This window comes from Harmonia axyridis, chromosome 6 (genome assembly GCF_914767665.1).
Source record: "Harmonia axyridis chromosome 6, icHarAxyr1.1, whole genome shotgun sequence".
NCBI lineage: Eukaryota > Metazoa > Arthropoda > Insecta > Coleoptera > Coccinellidae > Harmonia > Harmonia axyridis.
The window spans coordinates 29,614,699-29,628,924 of NC_059506.1; the positions used below are offsets into that span (position 1 = coordinate 29,614,699).

Sequence of the window (14,226 nt, forward strand, 5' to 3'; positions counted from 1 at the left end):
CGCCTAGAAAATTTTCTACAACTGCAACAAATGATGTCCAAGCTTCCGTTCAATTTTATCCATTGAATTTATGAAGACAGAATCCTTAATTGTCTCATTTGGCCGTCAAATATTCCTACTTCGAGTTTTTTTCTGCTCAACTGATGCATTTTTACTCCTATATATGCAAAACATGACCCATTTTTAACAAGAGCCTTTAGTAATTGCTTCATTAAGCCCAACTTTATATGTAACGGAGGAAGTATGATTCTTTCTCTTACTTAGGAGATTAAAAAGGGTCAGTTTAGGTACCTGATAGGCAATGGTTTCACTATATATAGATTTACCTGGAATTTACTCAATTACAGAATGACAATAAAACCATTCGACCTACATTAATGAATATATAATGACATCGAAATGTTGGTTTTTTCAATTCAACATTACGTGAATACATGAAATATTTGAATTTGTCCCATGAGAGTTAGAATATTTGAGTTATTCTCATAGCCTTTCCAATACTGCATTAATCTAATACACGAGTGTAGTGATGGTATCTTGTAATCAAATTGAAAGCTCACAAACATCCCTAGATGAACATCGAGTATCGACCATACCGTTATTTATTTTATTACTAAGCTGTCTACGTCTCTCTTTGACATGTCTGCATTAAACGCTTCAACCCAATGCAATTTCCCCAACTTTTACACGATCCATAATAATAATTCTTTCCCCTATATCCAAGAGCAAATAGAGGCAGTAAGCGCACTGGGTAATGCAAACATTCAATAATGAATAGATAGGGCCTTGCCCTTTCGACTTGCGGGTCACTAGCTGCTTTATCCAATAATTCACGGCGCATTAATCCGATATGAGTCAACAAAGGGTGGTTTTCCCCATACCAATTACAGAAATATTCAAACGCCAGTATTGATATCCGCTGTTCCGAATATCCCGACGATAAACCTCGTTCTAATCAACTTTATGCCATACTAGCGCCACCTATTCGACAAGTGTCAACTGTCATACTTCAAACATAACCTCTACAACATTGACGTTTCGTTTCTAGCATTTAACTCGAAGACAGTTATCCGTGAAGACGTCAAGCGTTTTCCAGAACAATAATGTGATGTGAGAACGAACCTAGCTAGGAAGAAGATGCAATTCAACACTATTGGAAGAGAGAGGAAGGGTTCAGTAAGCGTCACTAATGTCACCAACTGGTTCTCGTCCCTCAAGAGGAACAAGAAGCCTAAGAATGGCATCAAACAGGCGAATCAGTCGAGGAGTGTTTGGGACCTGTCAACCTTGTCCAGAAGGGTAGGTCTTTGCCAGGGTGCTTCAAACATAACCTCGAGATTTTATTCCGTATCGCTTTTAAGATTAAGGTTAGGACCGCGAATCTACTGAGCAATTATTGTTTCTGTTATTGCAAATTTGCGATAAGATCTTTTGCTTTTGGAAAGTGTTAATGTGAAATTCAATCACATTCTTCGTTTACATAAAATAATCGACTGTCAATGGAATAATATTAGTAATGCATATTCGATTCAATTAATTTCCCATGATTTCTCGTAAGACTGAAAAATTATTCCTTTGGTCAATTAGCAATGAGACTCGCTCTAATAAATAAACTCATTTTGATGGATTATACTGTTATCTGTATGTTTGAAATCATCCGAGCGAAGATTGCTTATTAAACACAGTTTTTCTCTAAATCAGTTTTAATATCCACATCGATTATCATCTGTGGAAAGATAACAGCTCAATTTTCACATTAACATAGATTTATTCGAACATGTGTATTATAATGGTGTTGATAAGGTCGCTATATAATATTCTAATATTTTTATAACTACCTCGACGAAAAGTAACTGCTGAGACATTGTTGATGAAGATATCCTTGGTCGTTTAAGTGATTAGAATTGACTGCCTTGAGCAATGTCGTCTATATCTGTACTGGCTCCAATGAACCTCTGCGCTCTTGTTTTGTTATTGGTTTTATGGTTAACAAAAAAATGTTTACGTCTTCCGAGCCTTCCATCAACTGAGTATTGCTAGTATGGAATATTACATTGGTTGCTTTCATTTATTGATTCTCATCTTGGACACAAATTATATTGTGATTTATGATTTTGAAAATAAAAAGAAAATGCAATTCTTTGTCCAATAGAATATTAAAGACTCGTGTCAAACGCAACAAGAATTGACAGGATCATCGGAAGTGACGCAAAAAGCTATTTCAAAACGATTGAAAGTCATGGAAATGATTCAGGAACGAGGAAATTGGGTGCTGTACGAATTGAAGCCGAGATATGTTGAACGGTGTTTGTTTGCTTGTGAACGGCTGCTTGCAAGGCAAAGACGAAAAGGATTTCTGCATCGCATTGTGACTGGAGACGAAAAATGGGTCCATTACGATAATTCCAAGCGCAGAAAATCATGGGGATATACCGGCCAAGCTTCCACGTCGACGGCCAAATCGAGTATTCACGGTTCCAAGGTTATGCTCAGTATTTGGAGACCTGCTCGGCGTAGCGTATTATAAGTTGTTAAAACCGACTGAAATAATGGCAGGCAATCGTTATCGAACGCAATTAATGCGTTTGAGCCGAGCATTGAAAGACAAACGGCCGCAATACAACGAGAGACATGATAAAGTGATTTTACAGCTTGACGATGCTCGACCCCATATTGCGAAAGTGGTCAAGATATACTTGGAAACGTCGAAATGAGAAGTCCTACCCCACCCGCCGTATTTTTCACACGTTGCTCCCTCGGACTATCACTTGTTTCGATCAATAGCACACGGCCTGGCTGACCAGCACTTCCGGTCTTATGAAGAAGTAAAAAATCGGATCGATTCGTGGATCGCTTCAAAAGATGTCCAGTTTTTTCAACGCGGGAATTGTAGTGGCCAGCGATGGACAATACTTTGAATCATAAATGTGTAACCAGTTTTTTACAATGAAGCCTCGAATTTAGGACAAACAAACGGCGAAAGCAAAGTTGTACGCCTATGTATTTCGAAAGCAAAGACGAATATTTCCACAGAAAAGGTATTGAAATGTTAGAGGAGTACATGTACCAATCTTGAAGGTGACTATGTTGATGAAAAGTCGAATTTTTACGTAAGAATGTATTTCTGATTGTTAGGTCCAGGCTTATCAAGTGAACTGTTACCAATACGGAAATAATTTAAAAAATTTTGTTGTATTTCCTAGCGATTATTTGCTTCAAATTATACCATGAGAATCTGCGAAACAACTTGCTTTCAAAAAAGGGATTTCCCTGTGAAAGTTGTTCGATATATAAATAGCCGCAGTTGTCATTATCCACATTTTTTAATTACGCGTTGTTGATCCTAATTAGCATTGATATTGTATGAGAATCACTTCACTCCTCGTTAAGACAAATGTAAAAAGTCCGACCTCGGTATTATTTTACATTTTTTGTGTTTAGAAACATATACCGGTTTTAATCGTTAATACCTCACGATAATCATTATCTATGTACAAGCTGGTTCTTTGTTACACCTTAGAATGGAAAAAGTTGGTGATACTTCGGAGGTTAGCGCGAGAGAGACCTTATTAAGGCTTTTCATCATCTACCGTCTGTTTATGTCCCATAAAAGTTCAGATGGAACAGATTGGCGAGGATATTCAGGAACTTGTTGTCACCTAATGTTGTTACTGCCCTTTTAGTGCAAGATAATGCTGCGTCTAGACAGGATTCAGCACGAATGGTGTACCTGATGCAGACTGCAATCAATCAGACTGGCGTATATTATGTTACTACGAGGTCGCGAGGTCAACCGAGGCTTATCATTGCAATGCTAAGCTATGCGTGTTGAATTCTGAAATGAAATTCATTTATAGCCGAGATTTTATTACAGCGGTGTTGTACACTTGATTGTACCAGGTGTGACATATTGAAATTTAGTCAGGCGTTTACTTTATTACCTATGAAACATTTTGTTGTTGATTATTCCTGGACGTAATTAGTTATGGAATCATGATTGGTATCAGTCTCCACTTTAGGTTATGTATTTATTTTCCAGGAGTTATATATCATCTTCTGCACATTCGTGAAAATGTCAGTTCTTTTGGCAAATGCATCAGAGACAAAAACCGTGTTTTCACAAATTTAAAAAAAATAGTTTAAAGGTTATAGAAGAATAGACGGAATTCTCCCGAAAAAAAGCTTTCTATGATATTTACACGGGGGCTTTCTACTATACAAACAGTTGAAGAAACACTTGGCAAAATCCCATGTATCGCGAAATATCTGGGTTTGTGAGATCCTGAAAAATATACAGGTCACTGTCTGCACCGAACTCCAGCAACTCTTCTGGCAGAGGCTGTAGACAGTATGACTACGCTGAAATGTTATGAACGTTGAAAGAGTACGTCTGTTGCTGGAGGATATAGAGAATATATTATGTAGTGTGGAAATGAGGTTTCCAGAATGCTTGTAGGCATATTTCTGAGTCTGGGTTTTCTTTACAGAAAGTTGATACGCGTTCAATGAAAAATGAATCAATTTTTGCTACATGTAATTCAATATTCCTCTCAGGATTTCCAATTTAATATAATAATACGAATAAAAAATGTTGATAGTGTTCATAATTTGTTAAAAGGTCATAAAGTATTGAGTAATTATACTCAAGGGTTTAATGTACTCAATAATAACATTGGTAACTAAGCAAAAGAACAATCAAAACAAAAAATTGGTATGATATAAAAGTAATAAATGCGTTCTTGTAAGATTTTCCCTCTTCGATGAATGCCATTATAATGGAAGAACATTCTTCATTCAACTGAGTTAGAAAAACATGCATATTGGTGAAAATAAATTGACGATTTCACTATTTCTCTCGTTTCCTTTATTCTATAAAAGGAAAATGTGAAAAGCTTCTGAGATGCAAAAGAACATATTATGTTTTTTCCGCTTGATCCAAAAAATTTTATGGATACGGACATTTTTTATGGTAACTCGAAAACCTAAGAGAATTAGAATCAGAAATATTTTCTGGTTGTTTCTCTCTATCTCTAACTTTTTATTTTGTGGTGTTAAAAGGCCAACTGAAAAGTCGCCGGTCTACCATAGTAAAACACATTTTTTTTGGCAAAATTCAATTTCATTATTCAACATAGTTGCCTTCGAAGACGATACAGCGATTATAGTGATCTTCCAACTTTTCGATACCATTTTTGTAGTACGATTTGTCTTTCGCTTCAAAAGAGGCCTCAGTTTCGGGTATTACTTCTTCATTGGCGCATAATTTCTTTCCAGTGAGCATTCTTTTGAGATCTGAGAACAGGAAAAAAGTCACTGGGGGACAGATCTGGCGAATACAGTGGATGCAGGAGCAATTCGAAACCCAATTCATGTATTTTTGCCATTTTATTCATTGATTTGTGATACGACGCATTGTCTTGATGGAACATCACCTTTTTTTTCAAATGGGGCCGTTTTTTAACGATTTCATCCTTCAAACGATCCAATAACGCTATATAGTAATCGCTGTTAATGGTCTGGCCTTTTTGGAGTTAATCAATGAATATTATACCTTGCGTATCGCAGAATACTTATGCCATAACCTTGCAAGCTGACTGTTGTGTTTTTCCTCGCTTTGGATTCGGTTCATCGTGTGCAGTTCACTCAGCTGACTGTCGATTGGACTCCGGAGTGAAATGATGGAGCCATGTTTCATCCATTTTGCACACAACTGGGTACAAATGGGTATTCGTGAATGATCTGAAGTACACGTTCAGATTATATCATCACAATGTCTGTTATCTAGATCAACTTCACTTAAATTCACAAAATTATTTTGTGAACTCTTTTGTTTTTTTCCTAGGTGACAGCATCTTTTGGGTGTCCACTGCGTTGCCGACTTCGGTGTTCATTTCACAACGTTTGAACATAGCATTTTCCTGGTGTAGACCCTGGAAACTCTTCATCAAGCCAAGATTTTGCTTCAAATGTATTTTTTCCCTTCAAAAGGCAATATTTTATCAGCACACGAAATTCTTTTTTTTCCATCTTTTTTCAAATAACAAAAGTAGCTACACTCACAACGCAATATCTCACAATCTAATTGTCGGACTGATGTCAAATTTTGACACGTATCGTTTGAAGGTTGGTACTAACTAAAAATCATATGGATTTAATACTAGCACCGCCATCTGTGCATCAGACCGGGGACTTTTCAATTGGCCCAATAAACACCTTGAAATTACACATCTAGATAACGACAATTTTCAGCCACATCCCAATGAGAAAGCGCTAGGAAATCAGACACCTCTGATCCAAGTTAATTCCAACTAATCTCATTAGAGTTAACACGTTGTTACTTTGTATTTAAATCAACCAATCGTCAAAGTTCAAATTAACGCAATAAAGACTATCGACCCTCTCGTCCAAAACCGCACGTGACACGTCGATACTGCCCCACAGACCCATGAATCACGATTATTAACCCCCCCCCTCCCACAACGCACCTGGCGCGACACACGTAAAACGTAGACCCCACGGGATCAATGAAACCCCCCAAACGCGGCCATTCACGTTCCGAAACCACCCCGTAGCAACAAGTTGCGCGTCAGTTTCCACCGCCACGGAAAAATCGCGACCCAGTACGAACGTAACCACGGTAACGACATAACCTGTGTGTGTATCGGCGCGAAGAGCCACCAGTCCGAACGAAATCGAAAGCAGAGGCGAGCCGACCCACTCCGCTACGCCGATACCAGAACTCGCGCTCCCGCGGTCAGCTAAGCACGTGTCCGGCTGCCGCAGTAACGTCGACAGGTATCAAGGGTGATGCGATGTTCGACCGCGCTCTGTTCCCAGTGCGTGACTCTAGATCGTAACGTCGCGCGGCTTGGAGACCGGCCAACGTGATCCCGTAAACGACGGACGGGCGTCCTTTCTCAGTAGGGCCGCGTATGACTCTCGACGTCGCGCGTCCCTGTGCGGTGTTGGTTTCGTGGTCGGAGGCTGCATTCGGGACGTACCTGGGGCCACTGGTTCGTTCCATGTGTACCTGTTTGAGGATATGCGCCTCGTACGTGGTGTGGAACCTCTTTTCGTGCTGTACGAGAGAGTGCCATAGGTCCCAGTCGCCGGTAAGTCAGGAAACTAGCTACCCTTTGTGTCCTACAGTCGCGATCTAGTTTTTGACTCGCAAACGAGGGGGTTATCGACCCCAGAAGTGAAACGTTCACTTCCTTGTTGTTTCACTGCTTTGTTTTTATTACCTTTCCACCTATTGCGCGTCTTCCGAGTTCAATGTCTCAATGTTTACATTCGGTTTTGACAGTGAGACGTCAGGTTGAACCATAGAGTTCGGAAAATTGTCGTTCGTGACTTGTGGGTAGAGTTGCCATATCATTTCATTGGAAATACCCCAAATGATGGCAAATATTCCTCCAAAATCATTATATTTTTCGAAAAATCCTCTAAGTTTTCGTATGTTGGTTTGTAACATTACTGAACGTCAATACTTGTAATAAAAATCAATTTTTGATGTTTATATAAGAACAATTTCTTCATTTGTTGAAAATTAACGACTATATTTGAAAGGATTTAATTTTTTTTATCTTAAAATATGTTTAGGGCAGAACTACATATTTTCTCCATTTCAGTATCGTAATGAGTTCAATACAGTACTGAAAACAGAATTGTAATGAACTCATTATAGCATTGTTTTCAGTCATTTTTTTTGTTTTGTGATTGCCAACAATCTCTTCCGATCCTATTGAATTGTCAATATATTGTCAATATAATACCTATAATTTGGATATAGTGAAAAGATTTGCAACATTATTCGCAATTTATCTTAATCATGGTGGTGTTAAATGCATTTCGTCAGACATAATTCATGAATTTAATGCGTAATTATAAATTATTTCAAAATTCGAAACGTACGATTCAAATTCAAATTCCGGAATCTGTCAATTTTCGTAACAGTCACACCAACTGCCAAGATACAATACAAAAAGTCACTAGATTGTATAATCTGAATTTTTCACCAAACTTGACTGAAATAGAGAAAATATCTTCTGATACTCGTTGCAGAAGGCTATTCCAACACTCATGCGTTGGAAAACTCGTTCCTTTTTTGCTCGTTTTCAAATTTCGCATTTGTGTTGGAATAGGAGCCTATTCTGCAACTTGTTTTAGAATATACTATTCTCAACTTATCGTTAATAATGTTGACGACAGAAGATGCACTTACTACAGTTGCATTTGAAAAATGGTGGTATAGAAGTGATTAATCAAGATTGGGAACTTTATCAAACTGTTGTTATTCTAGAGCGTTTTTATTTCGAAAAACCTCAATCCAAATTATTCCTAAATCTTCAGTTCTTTTCGGTCGATACGATACAGGATCTCCCAATCACTTTCAAGGAAATTAGAAGTTAAGGGGAATCCTTGCGTGCGTTTTACGTAAGGCAAGAATTGAGAGGAAAGAAAAGAGGATGGAAGAGGAAAATATCCGATTTGGGAGTCTTTTTCTCAATTCGTTGTTCCATAATTTCGTTCAAGAGTATTTTATTTCCATCAATAAAAAGTATCAGACAATTGACATAAAAATAATATTCAACTTAAATATGTCTCCCCTAAATTTGGGGAAAAATACCCCAACATGGCAACCCTGCATCAGAACAAACCATAGAGTCCATGAAATTTTCGTTCGTGCTTTGTGGGTTAGTCACGTATCCAGAAATATTCCCGGATATTTCGCAGGAATGTCTGTTGTGAATTTTATCGGAAAATTGCCAGGTTTGGCGAAATATCGTTTTCCTTTATGTTTGCACATGCCAATCACGGTGTCTTTCTTATCTGGATACGGTTATCTCTGTGCTTGGGGTGTTAAAATTCTAGACAGCTAGCCGAGCGTTCTTTGTAACTGTATCAGCTTTTATGGAAGGTATTCGATATGCTTTATCGTTGTTTAGTTTCTGTTTTGAGTACCTGGTGACCCAGTGTGTTCATGTGCAGTTTTGCATATCTGCCGGTTTGAATGAGAGCAATGTTTTATTTATAATTAGTAGAACTAATAATAGTTTCAACCTTGAATTGATATAATATACACCAAAAATATCGGAATATCTTTGGAATTTGTAGATGAAAAGAAGCAATGTATTGCATATCATATGCATTGCGGTCTAAACGTGTTTACTTTTTTACTGATACGGTTGAAAAACTTATTGTTTTTTTGTTTTGATCGAAACAAATATACCACTACAACCAACAAGTAAACGAATGAAACCGGAAATACTTATTTCTTCTATGAATTTATTGTTTCGCCTTCGAACTTTCTAAAATAATAAACAACAACATAAACAAAACATTTTCAAACGCTTTTTATGGAATCCAATTTCGTCTTCTATCGACTGAAAGCGATTTGAATTAGGGAAACGGAAGAAAGTCGACCGGTGCCATATCGGGGAAATACGGTGGTCGTCCAATAATATTTATTCGGTTTTTGATGACCAGCAATTCGATAATCACAAATCTTGTGTTTCAAAATTTAAAACAGGTTATTTGTTCGTTTTTCGGGTCTATTTTGAAAATCCCAATAGACATTTCCGATAAACTGACTGAAAATGTTTGTTATTTTCAAAATTAATAACGATATCAGAAATTTCTTTCTCTAATTCTGTGGTTATTCCGTTCATTCTTCCACATCTTGTAGAACAAAATCGTGCGAGAATATATCAGAAACGCACAGTTTTCATGGTTATATTTCATTATTATATGTTGGTATTCCGAACTTTCCGCCACGGCTTTATCTGTCAATTCATCAATTTGCCTTAAAGAAATCAGTTCTGCCAACCAACATTTTTCAATGCAAAAATCACTAAATGATATTTATGGAAATATTTCATTAATTTCAATTAAAATGCAATGAATTAGAGAAAATAATGTATAATACTCGTACAGAAGGCTCATTCTACCACTCGTTCATTCCAAAACTCGTCACTTCGTGGCTCGTTTTTGAATTTTGAACTCGTGGAAGAATATCAATGCCTTCTGCACTTGTTTTATAAATAACTATTATAATTCGAATGTTCTGCATTGATATTCACTCTTGATTTATAAATTTCTGATTAATTTTTTGTAAGAAAGTTACTTTATAATTTCATTAGTTTTTTGATATAATTTATTGGATTTTTCGAAGACACAGACAGCACTAATAAAGCGTCAAATGAAATTCATCATAAATAAGTTCCATCAATTTTTTCCACAAATCTGGTCATAATAATCTGAAAACAGACTTTTTGTGCGTTATTTTTATCTACATACTATAAAAATCTCAAAACACACTTGAGATGAACTGATAAAATGAAGCAATCTAACTAAACCACTCGTAAATGACTCTCATAATTATAGAAGGCAGTTATGCCGACACAACGTCAAAAAAATTGCGATTCTCACAGGATTTTTAAATGATAATTTCTGGACAATACTAATGATAGAAAGAAATCCTCTTGGAAGTGGAGATTTACTTTTTTGTTATAGAAACATTTCATTTTGTCATTTTATTTGCGACAAAGATCATGCATTTCCTTAATCACCTATATCAGAATATTACGCTCTTCTAAGATCATCATCTTTGCTGGAAAATTACTCAGTTTTTATCATATCCGCAGTAGATATAAGTTTGTTCTATAGACAAAGGAACGTGCGAAATATCAAGATTGAAACACACTGTGTTTTAAAGTTGGCTAGGTAACTAACAGTACAAGTTTTAATTTCAAGACTTTGTTCCCGATCCATAGCATCAACTATTCATATACTCCTTTATTATTACTCTTGGTAACTTTTCTGGCAATACTTTGAATACAGCATCCTCGACTAACTTTGAAATTTCGTATCAATTTTCTCCTTGGTTCGCAAACATTTTGGATTTATCATATGAACTGTCGAATAAGCTTGTCAAGGTTCATCATCCTTCCCAGGAAAATTGAAGGAATTGGGACAACCTAGTTTTATAAAATTATATCCTATTAAATTTTGAATTGAATTATATTACAGCTTCGGAGCAAGATTTCTTCAGTTTAAACGCTTGTTAACCGAATGTAAGTTAGCTTTATTTCGAGTATTTGAAATCAGAACTGAAACACACAAATATGATATAATCTAAAATAAGTTGCAGAATGTGCTGCTATTCCAACATGAATGCGAAATTCGAAAACGAGCGACAAAGGAGCGAGATTTCTAACGCATGAGTGTTGGAATTGCCTTCTACAATGAGTATTAGACGATATTTTCTCTATTTCAGTCAAGTTTTGTGAAATATTGTTGAAATCCAACGAAAAATTTCGATTATACATCCTAGTAACTCTTGTATTGTATATTGGCAGTTGGTGTGACTGTTATGAAAATTGACAGATTACGGAATTTGAATCGTTCGTTTCGAATTTTGAAATAATTCAAAATTGCGCATTGAATTCGTGAGTTATATCTGACGATATCAATTCAACACCACCAAAATTAAGAGAAATTGCGAATAATGTTGCAGATCATTTCACTATATCCAAATTATATTATATTGACAATTGACGTGTGTTGAAATTTGATAAGATTGGAAGTCTGTGTTGACAACCACGAAACAAAAAATATAACTGGAAATAATGCTGTAATGAGTTCATTACAGCACTGTTTTTAGTACGGTAATGAACTCATTACGATACTGAAATAGAGAAAATCCTGGATGCGGCCCTGTTCCACAGGAAACCACCACCCCAAGTAACAATAGCATCAGCCAACAATATATCCCAATTATATTATATTGACAATTGACGTGTGTTGAAATTTGATAGATGTCAGTGTAGACAACCACAAAACGAAAAATATAACTGAAAACTATGCTGTAATGAGTTAATTACAGCACTGTTTTTAGTACTGTAATGAAATCATTACGATAATGAAATAGAGAAGGATCCTTTCCATTTCTGAAACAAATTTTTTCTATTATACATCATGGACATGAACAATTGCCGACAAAATTGTCCTGTGCATCTCCAGCATTGGTATTGGAGCCATGATGCAGGTATAATCGAATTTAGCGCATGATACAAGTGTTTAATTTACTTTGAAGCACTTGAGCGAGCCTTTGAGGATCGCTCTTACACTTCTATCATAAAATGCTTACAATCGTTGCTTCCTCGAGTTGTCCTCTTATAATTTCTGACCACCCCCCGTACAAGTAAGATTCCACTCGCCAGTTTAAGCCTAAACGAGCGTCTCGAAGTCGCTGCTGCTAAGTCGGTCGACAACCTAACGCAAATATAGATCTACTGACCTGCCCTCTGCTGCTACCGTCTCAAATTACGCGTGACTTTGGATCTCGACCAGAGACAACGACTTTCTTCTTCTCCTTCTCGCTCTCTCAGCGGCTATTTATAAAATCGGCCTTCCACGTCCCCGGAAAAGTCGACGGCCCGCCGTTTCCAGAACTGGGTGAAGGGGCTTCCACACTTCTTCTCGCCGAGATTTACGACGCGGCCGAGTTTGACGCGGTGGTAAATCTTGCATGGGGCCCGGGAGAGAGGACGTGTGGCGTGTGACGGCCTTTAGCCACGGTCCGGTGGAGATGCGGCGAAAGGAAACCTTGCCGAAGGCCGCCAAGAGGTTTTTTAGAGCTCGGTTTGGCGTGATTGTTTTATGGTTTGGTTGGCAATTCCGCGAATGTTCGAAATTGGGGGACGTGTTGAGCAAATGGATTTTGGGTTGGTTTTTTAGGTTATAATGAAGCAATTAATAATAATGAACAGCTTGTGGTATTTATTGTTATACATCATGGTCCTAGGAAACGAGAAAGTCGATGAACTGGCAAAAAGGTCCTCAAGGTTAACACCTATCGGTTCTGAGCCCTTCTAAAGGCTTGGAAAAGACCAAAATAAGGCAGTGGTCCCACAATGGGAGTTGGGCAATAGAAAAACTGCCTGGAAAAAACTCCGGGTCTTGCTCATGCAAAGAAATTTGTGGTGCTTTCACAGACCTATACCAGGAAGCTTCTGAGCTACCACGAGCTGAGCTTCGGGTAATGATGGGACTTCTAGCAGGTCACTGTCGGTGCAAATACCACTGACATATTTGTGAAATATTCGTGAGAAAAAACCTGCCAAAAATCATTACAAAAGAAGTAAAACTATAAATTCGTGCAAAACATAATCAATCATCTAGTTATGTGCTTCGAAAAAAGAAAGAAGATGAAGTGGATGTACAACTTCGTAAATCGTATAATTTTTGGTTTTCGCAGGAGCATCAGAGCGGAAATGAATGGGTACATCAGTTTGACTACGCGAAAAGCCACATGGTGGTAATCCCTCTCAATGGCATACCTTCTCTTCACAATGAAACAAACACCCATTGATTTCTCTCAAAATATACTACTTTTATTTAATATAAACATGAAACCTCCTATTAGAAACCACTTCAGGAACTGATCGATAGATGGTGAGATCTCAAAATTTTGGAAATTTTTTTCACAATGATACGATTCTTACGTAATTTTTAAGGTACTCTCGTTTCATTATTTCACAACAGATTTCTGAATGTCATTCCGATTAGATATGTATTTTTTCAATTGTCAACAAAATAAAAAGTTATATTAAATTTAATCTATTCAGATCCTTGGGATGAAAAGACGACAGAATCCTTATTACACCTCTTAGAGGCCAACTTCCACCCTGAAAAAAGATTGATACTATCCCTCTTAGGCGGGCTTGAAGAAAAAAAAGAAAACACTTATTCCGAATATTAATCTGCAAGCAAAACCCTTGTTCCTTCTAATTTTTCCTTGAATTAATTGTCAGAACAAATTACCTCTGGACGAGATTTTAATGACAAAAAATTCAAGTTGTCGCAGATGCGACAACTTGATCAACTTGACAAAAGATCAAATTGGTCTCAGTTCCCGGAAGGCTACCAGAGCAGCAACGACCCCGGTTCAGTGAATGATAATAATAATAATAGATAGGGTTCTGCAGAAGAGAAAGGGGTATTTATTTCTGATCAAATATGGGATTTTCCAATGAGAGCACCTTCTCAGACGACAATACTGAAACTGCTCTTCTTATTTCTCGAAGATGCTGATCACAATTGGCCACCGTTATCTTGGAATTTAACACCTTTAGACTTTTTCATTTTGGGCCAATGCTCCACAATCGATTAAAGACCTTCGAAAAGGCCATGGAAAATTTTTTGAAAATGGTATGGTGATGC

General features: G+C 37.1%; 1 protein-coding gene across 3 annotated transcripts in view; it reads left to right on the top strand.

Annotated features, from left to right (window-relative positions):
- LOC123681689 (cytohesin-1) overlaps positions 1–14,226 on the top strand; it is a 112,283-nt gene that overhangs the window by 77,022 nt on the left and 21,035 nt on the right. The window contains exon 2 of one of the 3 annotated variants that reach the window (XM_045619930.1): positions 1,049–1,299. The exons of 1 other annotated variant lie outside the window; for it this stretch is intronic. In XM_045619930.1, the coding sequence (XP_045475886.1) occupies positions 1,138–1,299 (162 nt within the window). In that variant the 5' untranslated portion in view covers positions 1,049–1,137. Of the gene's footprint in view, positions 1–1,048; positions 1,300–6,625; positions 7,113–14,226 lie in introns of those variants that run through there. One more of the 3 variants, XM_045619932.1, reaches the window with a different exon arrangement.